General features: G+C 36.1%; 1 protein-coding gene across 1 annotated transcript in view; it reads right to left on the bottom strand.

The window, feature by feature from the left end:
- Positions 1–18,293, bottom strand: part of LOC109108892 (SH3 and multiple ankyrin repeat domains protein 3-like) — a 225,644-nt gene that overhangs the window by 165,590 nt on the left and 41,761 nt on the right. Inside the window, 1 exon segment of the mRNA XM_042775608.1 lies at positions 13,499–13,891. Coding sequence (XP_042631542.1) covers positions 13,499–13,816 — 318 coding nt within the window. The 5' untranslated portion in view covers positions 13,817–13,891.

Raw genomic sequence — 18,293 nt, 5'->3', positions numbered from 1 at the left:
CATAAACACAAACACATTAGAAAAGAAATGAATACATACATCACTCTGGCCATGTTACAAACAAACAATAACCGTTTTAGATGGGCAAAAGCCGGACTAACACATTCCCTCAGGATCTCTCTCATACTGCAGAGATATGAGAGAACAATCGCTCACAATCGCTTATATCAACTCAGGAGAAAAGTCTGTGTTGGGATGTAAATTGCCTAGGGCACTGAAGCTCCCTTTGGCACTTAAACAGCGAGAACACCCAGAATTCACAAACACAACACTAATAGAGAAACGAGTGATATGGCCAGAAAAAAAGAGTAGTATACTGTAGAGAGAACAAGAAAAGAATAAGAACTATAAGAGCTCTGTGTAAAATAACCATAATTGAGGTACATTTCTACAGCAGCCCTGTCATTTATATTAAATATTATGAGTTTAATATTCAAATGTTCGAAGAACCAACTAATTTAAATTTTAATGTATTATAAAAAATCAGCAAAGAAAACATGAAAAACAAACAAAAAAATACATAGAAACCCTCATATAATTTATAATGGTTTTAATGGGAATTGTATTGGTTTTACTGGAGACTGTAATTTTCCCTGTGGGTCTCTACTAGTTAACTGTTGCATTCTATTGGTGGCATGTTAAACTCACTAAATCCTAATGGAATATGGCTTAAAAAGACTACTGGATAGGGTTGCCAGGTCTGTGCAACAAAACCTGCCCAAAGGTCAATCCAAAATAACATAAAACAAGCCCATTGACCATATCCAAATATCAAAACTCAACATATGCCACTCCCATATCTAAAATACATATTTTAATAGGCACTGTTATGTGTTATACACAAGTCAACTTGAAAATTATTAGTAGTCCAACTTTTAAACGGATTGGAGTTTTTAGTTTTTAAACTGTTACCCTTCAGTAATAGTTCACAAGCTGCCCAATTCTGGGGGAAATTCCGCAAACTTGGCAGTTCTAACAGTTAAACGTTTGTAATGTTTGTAACGGAAGTGGAAACTTCTGTGAAGCTTTCTATTGTTGTTGTTGGCTTTTTTTCAGCAGGGTCATGATCTAACATCAGTTGTCCGGAGTCTCTGACACTTACAGGTTTGCTCCTAAACAAACAGCCAACCTAACTTCACAAACATTTCTCGTGTGTTGACCTCGTCACATCCAATCAGCAGCTCTCTGAGCCGGCTCCTATAGTTGTGTGTGTTGTGCTACAGGCTGGAGTGTAAGAGTCAATGAATAAAAAAAAGAATAAATAATGGGATGAGGACGCCGTTTGGAGAAGCACTGCCACAAGGAAGAAACTGTACCATGCTGTAGCAAAGCTGAGGAAATCCTCTTTTCTCTCTCTCACGCACATTTACTTACTTAAATGAGGACAAACTGTTCAAAAGTTTGGGTCGGTAAGATTTGTAAAAAAAATTTTTTAAATAACTCTCTCTTTTAAAAAAATAAATAAAAAAACAGTAATATTATTGTGAAATATTAATCCTTTTTTTTGTATTTATATATATTTAAATGTTATTTATTCCTGTGATACAAAGCTGAATTTTCAGCATCATTACTCCAGTCTTCAGTGTCACATGATCCTTCAGAAATCATTCTAATATCCCTATTTGCTGCTCAAGACATATTTCTTACTATTATCCTGGTTAGAAACCATTGTACTGCTTCATATTTTGTGGAAATGGTGAGACATTTCTCAGGATTCTTTGATGGATATTATATTGATGAAAAGTATTAAATCTATAACATTACAAATGTGTTTACTGCACTTTTGAACAGTTTAATGTGCCTTGTTGAATAAAAGTAGAGTTATTTTAAATTGTAATAATAATTCACACTTTTACTCTTTTTTTTACTGTATTTTTTATTTAATAAATGCAGACTTAAATTACTTTACTTTTTTTTTTTTTACTATGTAATGCATTTTACCCAACTCTGTATATTATACACAGACACACACACATGCATACTAAAGGCAGCTTTTCAGAACGTTCCTGGTTTCATGGCTTCAGATGGAAAAGAAAGCTCCACTTCAAGAACAAAGGCAAATGCCTGGAGCAGCATGGATCTCTGTCGAGGTCTGCTCTCAGTGTCATATGCACATCAATCCCAGAGTCCACCGGGGACAGCTCCCTTCACCTGCTCAGATGATTGCAGGACACACCTGAATAACAAGCTCCAGACCTTCAGTCCTAAAACCCAGCTCTAATTTGAGTGAACTGTGTGAATGTGCTGGGAGAGTCTGCGACAGACATGCTAGTGCAGGTTGGGTTTGAATGAGCTAAAAATAGCATCAGAAGAACGTGAGACGCCTCCGCAAACTAAGCTCCCCATTTCCATCTTTGCCATGATGGATGGCATCGTCTTGCCGAGCAAATGTGTGTGCCAGAAGAGGGGGCAAGATGCCTTCTGAAGCACAGAGGATTGTGGAGACAGACAGAGAGAACATAGGAGACTAGGATGTCTCGATGTAGCGATGACAACGTAAGAAAAGGAAGCTAAATGATCAAACAGAAAGTGTGAAAGAAAAAGACGATCCTCATGAAGTGACACTGTTGAATGCTGTGAGTGAAAAGCATATTTATAACCACACATTACTGCTGTATGCACACTGTGGTGTTAAAAATGCATCCATCACCTCTATTTAAGTATACAGTGACAGAAAAAAGGAAAGAAAGAGAATGAGATGGAAAGCAGGCTCTTTATGTAGTTTAGACAGCCTGCTGTGGCTGAAGTGAACGGCTAATCTCTTCTGTTGAGATCCAAACAAAGGCCGCTCTCAATTAATGGCCTTTATTAAGCAGCAGGGCAGCCGACGTGGGGCTAATATGCTCACAACTCAATGCTAATAAAGCTAACCCAAAAATAATCAGATCCCAAGCGGCGAGTCCAAGACGAGCATTAGATCGGACAGCTGCAGTCAGCCACCAGTATTCTAGAGAGTCTGCTGTCTCAGACCCATCAGTCTGTCTCAAGCTCGGATGATGCCGTCTCGCCTCAGTAACATCACACATCGTTCTGCAACACAACATCAACACTGACTCCAAATACCTGCCACTAGTTTCCAGGTGGTTTAAATTTTTTGCCAAATGATGCATCCCTATAAAAAAAGCACAGCAAATCTGGGGCTTTTTAAAATGTATTTATTTATTTTTTAATTGCATTTTAAATCACAATTTGTATCAGAAAATGTACAATTTTAAAATTTAGATTTTTTTCTTCCCTTGCAGCCATAGGCCTTTGATTGATTTTTATTCATAAAAAATAAGAAATGTAACTATTGCAGCATTTCACTGGAAAATAAAAATGAGTATTTAACAAAATAATGAAATAATAATAATAATTTAATTTCACTTGACAACTGTAAATGACAATGGAAATACTAATATTAAATATATAAATAAATATTTATGTCTTTTTTTTTTTTTCATTTTGAAACATTAAACCATTGAGCTTTTATTTTGGCAGAAAACCGCAGGAAGTCCTGAAAGTTATAAGCACTTCTGCTGAGAAGATGTTTGACACATGTTCCTAAATGCACATTATAACTGACCCAAACTCAGAGCAGATGCAGAGGTAAGTTGGTGTGTAGCAGAATTTACTGCAAACCAAGACACTGAAAACACTGGATCAAGCTGCTAGCGTGTAAAAAACTCAGTGCTGCGCTTCACTCTGAAACACACAGATCTTATATTTATTTAATGAAATCACAGTCCTTCTGATTTGAGAATCCCACTAAACCATAATACGATTCAGTTTTATTACGATTAATCATGTACCTCTCTACATTACTTCCCACTGAAAAAAATCACATTATGGAAGTTAAATGTGCTGAGAATGCTACTCCTTGTTTTAAACACTCATTAGACATCCGCAGAGGAAGGCCAGGTGGACTGTAAGGTGTGTTTTACAGCTGTCACTGTGTTCTGCGTCCATTCTGTGCCATGCATGCCATCTGTCAACAGGAGATCTGGGACCAAGAACCTGATTACCAGAGCATTACAAAATCCAATATGATAAGCTTTCATTAAACGGTCAGATTATATATCACAAAACTACAGTCCCCCACACATGACATGCAGGAAAAAATATATATAGAACGGGGCCACGAATTAAGAATTTGTTCCCACTACATGTATATTTGTGGCCCCAATTTACTAATTCGAGTCAAGTCAAGTTGAGCTTTATTGTCATTCCGCTACATGTGGGGACATACAGTGGAATGAAATGTCATACCTCACAGGACCACAGTACTACATAAATACAGACATGAAACAATGGAATTTCCTCGTTTTATTAAATCAAAATGAGAGAACGAATTAGTACAATGTGGCCACGATTTACTAAATCTAAGGAACAAATCAGTACAACATAGCCACAATTTACTAAATCGAGGGAACTAATCAGTAAATCGTGGCTACAAATTAACAAGTCATGGGAACAAGTATTTCGTGTAGCGTTTGATATTAGTCATTTGAGACATAAAAAGACAAAGACGGCATAGATAACAATGCATAAAACTCTAGAAAACACATTCATATTCCACAAAATGCTCACTTCTACTCTCAAAAAAAAAAAAAAAAAACCTCAAGTTTGAAAGGAATGAGCTATGAGCCGTTGCTCTTCTGACATGTTCTATATGACTTGTGCACTTTATTCCAAGTATTCCAAAGTCGGATGATAGCTTTATGTGAGAAAAAGACCAACATTTAAGATGATATCTGCTGAAAATTGCTCTAATGTTACTCATGCTTGCCAGACAACTTCTTCTCTTTACACAAAGCTTCTGGCTCCTAAAGATTATATAGTGCACAAGATACTTTGACTACTTGGTACTCTCAGGCGATTGCATGCATTTGAGCAGCACAGCTCAGCCGGGTAATCAACCTGAATGAACTCATGCCAGACATCTGCCACATTGATTGGCAGTCAATATGAAACCAACGAGGAGACAGTTCACCCAAAATGAAAATTCTGTCATCATTTACTCACCCTCATGTCATTCCAAACCGGTATGATTTTATTTCTTCTGTGGAACACAATAGAAGAAATATTGCAGAATGTCAAGAGTGTTCTTTTTCATAATGCAGATTAAAAATCATCAAAAAAAATCAACATAACTATATTCCAAAACATAACAAAACCCAACTTAATCCAACTTACATTCAAAAACATAACAAAATATAAACAAAAAATCAACTGAAATGTAACCCTGTAACCCTCAAATCACATTCAATTCAAATACGGCATGTCAAGAAGTTCGACGTCACTGATGTCAGGAGTCATTCTTGTCAAATCTAGCACAACGAATCTTGACGCAGGAGGTTTGAGAATTGCTTAACAAAACTACTTAATGAATTAAATTTCACACAAAGACTTGTAATGTGGCACATGAGTCATATGGACTACTTTTATGTGGCTTTTTATCATTTTGTGGAGCCAAACAGCCCCAGTCCCCATTATGAAAAAGAATAGTCTAGATATTACCCAATATGTCTTCTTTTGTGTTCCACAGAAGAAAGAAAGTCATAAGGCATGGGAACGACATGAGGGTGAGAAGAAGAAAAAAAGATAAAAGAATTTTCATTTTTGAGGGAACTCCTTTAAGCAAAACCAATATGTGAAAAAGGAAAAGCTGAAGAAATAATCATAATTTCTCTTCGGGAAATGATTTGAATTTCACACAAGAGATAGGAGCAGATGAAGAGTGCACAAACCTACACGTGTACAGTCAAACTTTCTTCTGTAATCTACTGTAAAGCGTAACATTTCTTCCTGTAGGTCCCTGTAGTCTGTGCCATGTGTAAGTACATCACAGGTGTCCCTCTGCGATTAACGTCAGCGGATAGGGCTTTTGTCACACTTTGAAATCCTTAACTGAAACCCTCCAGAGACATGTGCTCTTTTCTACATATCCGTTTTTCTCCACCTTTTCCTATCCTTCTTTGTATTTCCCCTTTCTTCCTATTTCTCTCACTTTTTTATTAATATACACAGTATTTTGGAAGTCACCCTGCAGTGAACACAGCCAACAACATTCGCAAGACAAACTGTAAGCAGGTGCGACATTAATACAAGAATTTGCAAAACGAGTGCAACAAAACCACACATGGCAGATAGAACTCTTCGGGTATAAACCTTTCAGAAATGATTCAAACCTTTTTTCTCAACTTTCATTTTAGAATGGACACTTTTATTTCAGAACGTACTAAAATTATTATTCTATCTATGAAATTAATGCTTGTGATAACCAGCTTTTATTTATATATACATATATATATATTAGAGCCCGACCGATATATCGGCCGGCCGATATTATCGGCCGATATGAGCTAATTGCATTTAAATCGGCATCGGCGTTTATAACGGCCGAAGAAACATGAGAAACAGAGTCTCATGCTTCACTCATGTTATGAGTGTTGCATAGTTTGCCCACCAGAGGGAGCTCTGCAGCTCCCCAGTTGACAACAGCGCCAGAAATCCACTACAGAAGAAAGCTATCAGCCGAGCCATGGAGATGTACTCTTTTGACGGTGAGTCTGTCGTTCGTCATGTGAAATGATTGTAGATTTAGTTCATACACTGTATAAAACAGTGTGGTAGTTCTAGCTAACGGTCCTATCATTATCACTTCTAAATATTCTGTAACATCACTTACAGCCGCTAATGCATTGCTATATTAGATTAGCCACAAAGCTAATACCATGTTTATCAGTGGAAAGAGCGCGCGAACGTTAATAAGAGGTCAAACTATAACGTTAGCGTTTAACTTATTCTAAATATATCTGCAGTGTTTCCCACATAATGACCGCGTAACTGTGTGGCAGGGGGGGGGCGCGTGTAGTCAATGACTAGAAGTTATGTACAGCGTGCCTCGAAAAAAACAACAACTGTTACGTTATTCTAACGCTAACATAGCTTCCTTTTTAGCAGGCCCCTTAAATGCTTTCTATTAAGTGTTTGAAGGTGGTTCTTCTCAAAATTGACAGCGGTGTGTTCATGACACTAACGTTAACCATTCAACTTCGAATTGATTCCGTAATCTTCCGGTAACAGTAGGCTAACTTTACGTTCGCTAGTCCATGACGATGTTTTGATTCAGACTGCACAAAGAGAAGAGGAGAAGATATACGGGTCCGTTGTGAATGTGTCTGTGAAGGCAAATATAGTGTAGTTACAGTAACTACAGTAGGTGCGTCAGAAATGATTAAACCAGAGGGGACATGTAAATAATTAAAATAGAACAAGCGCTATTTTTTTCTTCTTTTTTACAGATTGTTTCAAAGCAGCTTTACAGACATAACAGGAAAATATTGTGTAATAATATAGTTAAATATAAGTAGGTAATAGGTAATACCTATTGCTTAGAATTTTAAATAAAAAAAAAAAATTAATAAATATAAAAAACTACCTATATTTCTCATTTTTGCCTATGTAGGAGATCTCTGTTTATTATTATTATTATAATTCTAATGATGACATGAGTAATGATACATGGTGATATTATTAATACACATGCTTATTCTTTCTCTGTCTCTCTTTCTGCCCTACAGATGGCTGAAAAAGGTGAACGCTGTAGCAGCAAAGTGTGGGACTACTTCTGCAAAGATTCCTCTAATGCAGTGTTCTTTTGATCATTAAAAATATATACTTTTGATGTGCAATTGTTTAGTCATTGAGACTATAATCTAAGGCTTTTTTTAACATAATCCCTTCTGGAAAATGGTTTATACAGCCCACATACATAGAACAGGCAGATATTTTGCTATTGAATGTTGTGTAAGTGTAGTTTATAGGAAATGGGTCTAATATCCAGTTTATTTTCAAAATTAAAATATCGGCTTATAAATCGGCTCTTTTCGAATTAATATCGGCATCGGCCCCCAAAAATCCATATCGGTCGGGCTCTAATATATATATATATATATATATATATATATATATATATATATATATATATATATATATATATATATATATTAATGCACAGGATGCCCATAGTAAGAAACTATACTTTCAAATAAGAATTAAAAAACATACATAAGCAAATAAATGCATAAATAAATAAGTAAAAAACCTTGTGCTTTCACCACTGCATCACACAAGAAAATAAATAAATGCAAGGGAAAAACTGTACATACCTGTAATTAAAATCATAAATAGATACTTTTAAAAAATAATAAAATAAATAAGCATGTATAAATAAATAAATAAATAAGCATGCATGCAAGCCTGAGCTTTTTTCACCACACTAGATTTTTGATAATCTGATAGCTTGAAGACTTGACTGTTGAAAATTCACTTGGTTGGACACGCATAATCATACACTTGTCCACATGAGGTCCTACAGTTTACAATGTCAAAACATTGAAGGATTCTAAAAGCAGTGTGGAGGCCATCATTGTCAAATTAAAGACAATTCAAACCCCAAAGACTGGTTATCCATCCAATAAGGACCCTGGCCGCTCCTGTTTACTAAACTTATGCCAGAACCTAGTCTTTGCCAACTGGCACTTTGCGAAGACTAAAGGAAAAGCTTCCCAGATCTGATGAGAGAAACATCTCTCTCTCTTTGGCTTGCAAAAATGCCAAGCACTGCGTCTGATGAAAACGCTAACACCATGAAGTCATGCAGGTTCATGGAGCAGGAAGCTTTTTATTAGGGGTGTGCACAAATTGTTGAATATTCCATCTGTGATTATTATTTGAAAAATAAAAACACTATTCGAATTTTACAACTTGTTGCTTTGCTGGGCATAATGCCAGAGAATCCATGATAAATCCTTGTTTGTATACACACTTTTCAAAAAAACAACAAAAAAAAAAAAAACAAAGAAAAAACCTTGAGAGGGAATGTAACATTGTTGTAGAACATTGTTGTGTACAGTATAATGCCTACTCAAAAGCTGTTTAGAAATGATGACAAAAACTTTATTATTAAAAAATAACATCTTTCTCGTTAAACATTATTTAAATAAACAAATATTTGAATATTCATTGTTTATGAGCCCAAATATTTGAATTAATGCTCATTCCTACTTTTTATGGGCTAGAAAAGGGAGATTTGCTCATCTGAAGGAGCTAATTGAATGGAACAAAACTCAAAAAAATCTGCAATGGAAAAAAAAACACCAGTCTTAGACTACGTCAATGAGCCATACTTAATGGACAGTTTTCTGGACGTCTCTAATTGGCACTGTCAAAGCCAAGATTTAAACCCCACAGAAAATGTGTTCAGAGACCTGAAGATAACAGTTTACAGATGATCCACAAAGCATCCGCATGGAGGACACAGGAATAACTGACCAAATCCAGTTCTGCAAATCCAGTAGATGCACAGCCTACTTACAGTAAGTCTCGCAGCTGTAATCACTGCCAAAGGCATCCACTGCAAAAGATGAATAAAGAACCTGAATATATGGAAGATTTAAAAAAGTGCACTTTTTATATATAATTTCGAGGCGAATTGGTATATTTTACACATCACAACTCTTTTTAATATCTGTTTTAATAACTGTTTCTCATAAATAGCAATGAGATAAACTGGAGCGCAAATGGAGACTTTAGGTTTTCCTCCTGGGAAAAAAGTGTCTATGAATCTCACATGTGTCTCTTATAGAGATCTCAGCATTGTTTCAAAATGTGACCCTGGACCACAAAACCATTCTTAAGTTGCTGGGGTATATTTGTAGCAATAGCCAAAAAACATTGTGGTCAAAATTATTGATTATTCTTTTATGCCAAAAATCATTAGGATATTAAGTAAAGAGAATGTTCCATGAAGATATTTAGTAAATTTCCTACCATAAATATATCAAAACTTAATTTTTGATTAGTAATATGTATTGCTAAGAATTCATTTGGACAACTTTAAAGGTGATTTTCTCAGTATTTAGATTTTTTTGCACCCTCAGATTCCAGATTTTCAAATAGTTGTAATTCGGCCTAATATTGTCCAATCCTAATAAACCATACATATACATCAATGGAAAGCTTATTTATTCAGCTTTCAGAAGATGTATAAATCTCAATTTCGAAAAATGGACACTTAAGACTGGTTTTGTGGTCCATGGTCACAAATATTCTTAAATTTGCCAAGAGACAAAGTCTACAACCAAGGAGCTGTGAAAGAGCAATAAAATTTGAGCAGTTTGAGCAATAATACTTTCCTCTGGAACATAGTGATCAAAAATTGGGGGTTTCAAACTGGGGTCCTGCATGGGACCCGCAAAGGAGTGTGCAGTAAATAAAGTAAAAAATGTAAAAGAGATAAATTGCATAATAATAATAAGATGGCTAAAGACTCGAGTTGGGTAGGTCATTCCACCAGCTGGGAACAGTTAAGTTAAAAGTCAGTGAAAGTGATTTTGTGCCCTTTTGGGATGGCACTACAAAGCACTGTTCACTTGCAGAACGCAAGCTTCTGGAGGGCACATATGATGAATTAATATGTAAAGGGGTGCAGAGGTTTTTTTGTAGACAAACATCAATGTCTTAAATTTTATGTGAGCAGATACTGAAAGCCAGTGCAAGTTGATGAACAGAGGTGTGACATTATTAGAGGTGTATTATTATTACTGATAATAATAAAAACAAATTAAATAAAACAGATCAACATTTATCAAACCTTATATATTACACACACTTTATTATACAAGGAAATGATGCATAATAATTTAGGAAGGGGGTTTCTTACAAGAGAGGACCAACATACTTGGTTTTCCTTGAGATCAAAAAGTTTGCAATCCCCTGACCTAACAAAACTTACACCAAAGACCCCTTCCATCTCAAAAATGCAAAAAAATGCAAAAAAAAAATGCAAAAAAAAAAAAATTATGTTTGAGAAATTCAGAGTTCCACGTGCTCTCAGGAGCTGGATGTGGCCATATGAGTACAGAGATTGCAATCTGATATTGTTTATGTGGATTATAATGCTCCCAAAGATACTATCAGGATTTAGCGGGTGCGAGTTAGCATTTGAAAGGCGAGTGACGGTTGGATGGGCCAGTGAAAATCTGGCATTTAACACATTCTCTCTGCTTTCATTCACCTCTCATTATTAACATAGAGATTTGGGCCCTTCTAAAGTCAGCACTCATTAACACTATGGCTTTCTGCTTTTAATGAAGCTCTGACACATAACCACACACATACATGCAACCACAAGTCCATACTAATGCATGCATGGTCACAAATGCACACTCATACAGCGCCGAGAGCGAGGATGAAAGATTCGAGGAGAAACACATTTCTGACTGGCAGAATGAGCCATTGATCTGTTGCTCACTCATTCTACTGCAGTTACTCACTTCCCAGGCATCAAATGCATTGAAGGACTCAACCAAACAGGCTGAGAAACATGCAGCAAGCTTTCTTAAAACCAACCAATCAATTCATCCAGGGCTAGACACATATATTCACACAATATTCACAGGATAATTTCTTAAACTTTTCCATTTGATCCCCCAATCAAGAATATTTGGTCACATACTTAGAATCCAACATCAGCTCCACCTCAATCCAAAAAATGAAACCTCATACTGGAACCTGAACAAATGGGCAAGGACCATCCAACAGAAATAAACCCACCCACTCGGAGCTACTAATGAATAACAAGTTGCTGTTGGTCACTAGTAGGTGATCCTACTCGACTGTCATATTCATCTGTGTCAGGATCACGTGAACTTCATTGTTTGCACATTTGCTCAGCATATCAAAATGGAGTCAAACATGTTTTCATTGACTAAAAAAGGAAACCGCATGGCACTGGCCAAAACACCTTCAGCATGGTCTATGATTGCTTTCAATTCAAAGTCAATTAAATCATCATACATACACTTTAGGCATTTTAGCATATGTGCATTTTTGTAATTGCTGTAATTGTGCTTATTGACATTTCATACACTTTTGTTAACCCACCCATATCCAAGCTATAATTGAAGTGTGGAAATTGCATTTGAAATCAGACTTAAATATATATTAGAATATAAAAACCAACCATAAGTTATATTGGTAAATTTTGAGACGCTTTGAGACTCACAGTGATTGGCTGGCAGCTGCCTATATTGTTTGAATAAAGTTATAAAGCATTTCTCATTTTTTTGAGGCTCTCACATCATGCTCCACACTGCTGTCAATCACACAATCCCAGCTCAGCTCCAAGGGGTCAAGGTTTGGATAGTTAGCATGGCTCTGTTAGCACCTGCTAGTATGTGATTACTAGCCATGTAGCAATGAATTTTAATTTTTTTTTTTTACACAAAACATGTACTAACATTCAAAGGTTTCGGGGTTAGTACGATTTTTTAGCAAGAATTTGTTTTAGCAAGCATGCATTAAATTAAATCAAAAGTGACAGTAAACTGTTACAAATACTTCTAAACAAAATAAATGCTGTTCTTTTCTATTAATGAAAGGGAAAAAACGGTTTCTTTGAAAAAATATTGAGCAGCACTACTGTTTTCAACATTGATAATAATAAGAGCAAATCAGCATATCAGAATGATTTCTGAAGGAACATGTGACACTTAAGACTGAAGTAATGGCTGCTGAAAATTCAGCTTTGCATCACAGGAATAAATTACATTTTTAAAATACATTCAAACAGAAAACTGTTATTTTAAATTTAAATTTTTTTCATAATTTTACTGCATTTTTTGATTCAATAAATGAAGCCTTGGTGACCATAGGAGACTTTGTTCATAAACATAAAAAAATCTTACCAACACCAAACTTTTGAAAGCTAGTGTATCATACATAATTGTATTGGGAATTCTAATGGATAGCTGTCGCCCGGTTCTACAGAGAACAAATTGAAAACCGACGCTCATCTCGTCCAGTCATGCATCAAAATCGCCAAATCTCACCAAAATCAAATGACTTCCAGTTGCTGCAAATCATGTTTAAACAACCTCAACACATCCAAACTAACCTCAGGTTAGAAAAAGAAATGAAAGCCATGCTTATATGCAATCAAAGTTCAAGCACACCTCCAGATCCTGGCTTCAGTGTGTGTGCAATACTGACTTTTTTTTTTTTAATTCAATATTCCACCTGCAACCGTAACACCTGTATCTGTCCAAAAGGAACAGGTGAGTAACTGCACTTCAACACGGCGCTCTCATATCCATCAGCACCATATGTCGCTCCAGAGGGCCCTGGGGACGCAGTACAATACACTGCAACCCAACTGACAAGTCTGACAGCCTGGCGACAGGCGGGAAAAAGTCCCTGTGAATTACAGTAAAGCTCCGATAACCCACCCATCACTGTATCTACCTTTAATTTTCCGTCTCTCTCCAAGTGGCCAGTTTCAAAGTCCGCCGCAGTTACACTAATGAAGACACGTTGCGTTCAAGAGCAAAAAGAGCAAAGAAGATAAAAAGGTACAAAAAGAAAGAGAACAATCAAGTGCATGCTTGAAAGAGACGAGAACAGGCAATAAAAGACAGAGAAAGAGAGAGTTTGGAGCACTGACAGAACTCACCGTTTGCTGCAGGTCAGGGATGCCTATGCGGACCACCAGTGTGTTACCCTGGGGTTCCTCCATGGGGCCAACCGGCGCTCGGCAAACGTCGGCGTGCGGAGAGTGGGAGATGTCCCCCCGGCTGGTGCTGGAGAGGTGGCGGGGAAGAGGCTGCGCAGGGCGAGAGTAGATGAGGAGAGGGAGAGAGAGAGGCAGCGAAAGAGGTATAGAGGAGAGGGGGAGGGCAGAGGGGGGCTTAGACGGGAGTTCAGGCTGCTGCTGTGGACGATCTCTGGGCTGGGAAGGCTCATGTTTGCCCGAGCCCGCACTCACAAGCATGCTCTGTGTGTGTGGAGCTCTGACTGCATAGTGCCTCCCTCACGCATCCACACACACACACACACTCACGGGGAGCTGCCGGCACACGCACCAGCGCAGAGAGAGAAAGAGAGAGAGAGAGAGAGGGGAGGGGAGATGCAAGAGAGGATTAGAGAGAGAGAGAGACAGAGAGAGAGAGGGGTTAGATGTGTGCTGTGATTAAGCATTTCAATCATTAAACCTGTAGGCAATAATGTACATTTATCAATAAACAATAAGACAGACTACAACATCAGCATTAAATAATGCATAATAATCAGATTAGCTCACAAAACAATTCTAATGATCTGATATTGGCTATTTATTATTGCAACAGCTCTCTTGTTTCTTTTCTGGAGTCAAATATTTCTATTTATCTATTAAATCAATATTTTGTTTCTATAAATGACCTCTGGCCCAAGTAATGAATATTCTATCTAGCTGCACTAGTTTTATGTCTTCACATCCCTAAAATCTTTCTTCTCATATAATACAATTAAAATCTAAACAATTTTGTCCATTTATTTGTTTATTTAATTGATAAATGGCCATATAAGTTATAAGTTATCACAAAATATACTCCTGCATTGTTTATATACCAAACATCGGCAAGTTCACCAAGCTTGAATTTATTTGATCAAAAATGCAGTCATAACAGTAATATTATGAAAAATTATTAATAAATTAAAATTCGAATATTTTATTATATTCTATTTAAATATAATTTTAAATTTAATCCTGTGATGCAAAGCTGTATTTTCAGAACCATTCCAGTCTTCAGTGTCACACGATCCTTCAGAAATCATTCTAATATGTGGATTTGAAACATTTCTTATTGAAAAGTTATGTTGAAAACTTGAGCTGCTTAATTTTTTGTGACAAACCATGATGTTTCTTTATAACATTATAAATGTCTTTACTGTCACTTTTGTTCAGTATTTCCTTACTGACTAAAAGTATTAATTTCTTTCCTTCACAATTGTAATTTCTTTCTTTTCTTTGTTCTTACCCCAATAATAACTATATAAAGATTTGTGGTCAGTAATTTATTTTGCCTTTTTATTTTATTTTAGTAAGACTTAAAATTATTAAAGAAATTATAAAATATAAAAGCAAAAAGAAGGTAAAGAATCTGTGGACTATAATGCTGGGTAAACACATTTCTGAATGAACAATAAAACAAATTACAACACCATAATTAAATAACGCAAAACATTCACAACAGATATACATATATAACTCTAATGATCTCTTACTGCGGGGCTCTGTGCAATATTTGATTCTGCTTGGTTAGTTTTGTGGCATTGTGTTATTATTTTGTATAATGACACTACGCTATATAATTGAACACTGACCCAGGCAACTGATTTCCTAGCTGTGCTAATTTCATATTGCCTGTATTGCTTCACACTGTCTTTCTTCTCACATAAAATAAATTCCAAACAATATTTAATGTTTCATCATCTTTGATTCAGTAAACATCAATGTAATTTGTATAAGAGGATAGTGCACTTCCAGCCAATCATTTTCGCAAAATAAACCCATTCAGGGTTTGCATGTTTGATAATTGCCAGAATTATAGTGTAAAATCACAAGAGAGTGAATTTGAGCAGGAAAGGCAAACCTGTGGGCATTAACTCACAATCATTCAAAACGATGATATGAGATACACAGAGAATTCTAATGATCTAATAAATCTGATACATGATAATTGGCAGAGTTTCAGTGTAAAAACATAAGCGGACGAGTGAAAGAGAGGCTGCTGAACTGCTTTATTGATTTCAAGCAAATATTGCCTTCACAGTCCACAGCAAAGCATCAGCTACCAACACTATCTGACCAAGTTTGATGTGTTCACACATCGGTGAGTGTCATCTCACGCTGACAGTGTGTGTGCATGTGTGTATCTGTATGCGTAAATCAACATTTTATCAGGTTGACTGAATACTAAGCAGCATCACTAAAGCAGTGCTGCCACATTACATCACGAAACACAAGGACCAATAAATGCACCAAATACAATATAACACACAAACCGTTAATGATAATGGACCTGTGTTCAAGTCAGTTTTTCATGCATATTTGAGGCTTGCATAATGTAATACAATTCATTTAAAAAAGAATGAATCCATGCAATCTAGTGCAAAATGCACTGAAAGAGTACTATAACTGTACATATACTGTATGCAAATGCAAGTTAATGCATGCAAATACATGGCACTATCAGCCTGCTCTTCGTCATGCATTCTTAGTGAATTCCCCCCTCAGCATGTAACCAAATGCAGGCAAACCTGACAAAAGCCCGACATGTAATCAGCACAGAGTAAAGCAGTTATGGATTGACCACAGGGATCCCCTCCCTCCCGCTCCCGTCCATCATTGTGATGTCACTGACTCCTGCTCTCATTTGCTCACATGCCCTCGTGTTTTATCTCTGTGGGCCAAAATTTGATTGACCCCCATGTCATTGTTCCACTTTATTATGCCATCCATCACAAACTCATCTGTTCCCATGACACATTTTTCCTCAGTCTCTTTCTCATTCCTTTGAATTTGTCTTGTTCTGTAGCATAATTGCATGTCTAAGTCTTTCTTGCGTTAACACTCATGGGCATATTGTTTTTGAAACTATCATTTTCCAGTGTGAACACACACAGAGCTGGGCTGTATGCTGCGTCGCCTCTGTGGGAGGTTAAATTAGCAGACAGACAGGCAGTAGATGTAAAAACAGATGAAAGTTTTATAGTGTGCCACTAATGCTTAAATTCACTTCTGTTTGAACAACTAGTCAACTTTAAAGAACTTACAGTCCTCTATAAGCTAGTGCAATTTTAAAAAAGGTGCAAAAACGACTACAGGAGGCCTTTATTCACACCCAGAGCCACGTGAGGCACATTTTATTTTGGATGCGCGTGCTTTATTTGATGACTTCTGGACTGTTCAACCGCAACACCAGCTGACTGCAATGATAGAGCTTGGAATAGCCAGGCCAATTTTTAATATAACTCCGACTGGATTCGTCTGAAAGAAGAAAGTCATATACACATGGGATGTTTTGAGTAAAACACAGTCTAATTTTCATTTTTGGGTAAACTAATCCTTTAATCTGAAAATCAGACATCTTCACATGCACACACGCAATGAGAGAGCATTCAAGATGATTTAACACACTATACGCAGTGTCTCGAGATTCTGCTAACATGAGTCAACCAACGGCAACGTGAATAATGTAGCTTTCACTGCTCATATGTAAATGACGGCACTTATAATGAAATATCACATTTAAAAACATACATAATCATATATATGTTATGAAAGTCTAGTAACATATTGCGTGCAGGCTAAGTTTGATTCTATTCCTTGTTTTTTTCCCCATCTCATTAAAGAAAGTCTTCATTAATAATGACTACAAATAACATCTGCAATATGACATTTCTCAGTGACTGACAACAGCTCAACGGCAGATTTAACAGGTCTGCACACATACAATAAAACAAGCCTGATGTGTCATGCTAATATCAGCAGAATCCAGCTTCAGTATTTTTCTTTTGTCTGTAAATGACACCTCAAAAGGAGCAACTTTCTGAGAAAACAGCAACAAAACCAAAAAGCTCCCACTGATACTCTGAAAGACTCAAACTGCCTGTGATCAGTCAGGCTTGTGGGAGCAGATGAAACTGTCTCACACATTGGATGCATCTGTGGGCATGCGCACCTCTTCCAGATGGAGAACGAGACACATCAGTGGGTGAACCCCAGTCACCACAGTGGATTCTCACATCACACCACTGCCAGCTGCCCACAACCCACAGAACACTCTCAACGGAGTGTCTGATGAACGTTACATAAATGTTAGGCTACTATTATTTATTGTACATTTATACCTCATTATATTTGTTGTTACAAATCACTAGTATTACATACCCAGACATTTACATGAATTCATACATTTTTAATGGTGACTGCAAAGGCAAAAAAAAAAAAAAAAAAAAAATTAAAATGCACAGTATGAAAAGTAATATTTATTTTGAGATTTGCTAAACTTTACATTTAACAGTGTTTTTAACTAATATTAGTGCTTTAGTGATTTAAGTGAGGGTTAATTAATGATAAAGGTGATCAAAATGCAAAAATAAACAAATATAATAATCAAATACTGTATACAATTTCGGCTGATTATTAAATAAATCTAAATATAAAAATAAGATTAAACATATCTAGAAATATATTTAACACACACACACTTAGCATACTGTATGTTACTTACTAGTTTATTTAATTTAAATTATTGGGTATTTCCTTTAAATATTTACTTAAAATGGAATTAGAAAAATTGCAACAACTGGTTGTTATAATATATATATATATAATAACCAAAAATTTAAACAATATGGGTTTATTGTTAATATTAGCAGCAGTATTATTATTATTATTATTATTATTATTATTATTATTATTA

Source organism: Cyprinus carpio, chromosome A18 (assembly GCF_018340385.1).
Source record: "Cyprinus carpio isolate SPL01 chromosome A18, ASM1834038v1, whole genome shotgun sequence".
NCBI lineage: Eukaryota > Metazoa > Chordata > Actinopteri > Cypriniformes > Cyprinidae > Cyprinus > Cyprinus carpio.
Note: the sequence above shows the minus strand (reverse complement) of the source record. Positions and strands in the feature narration are given on the sequence as shown.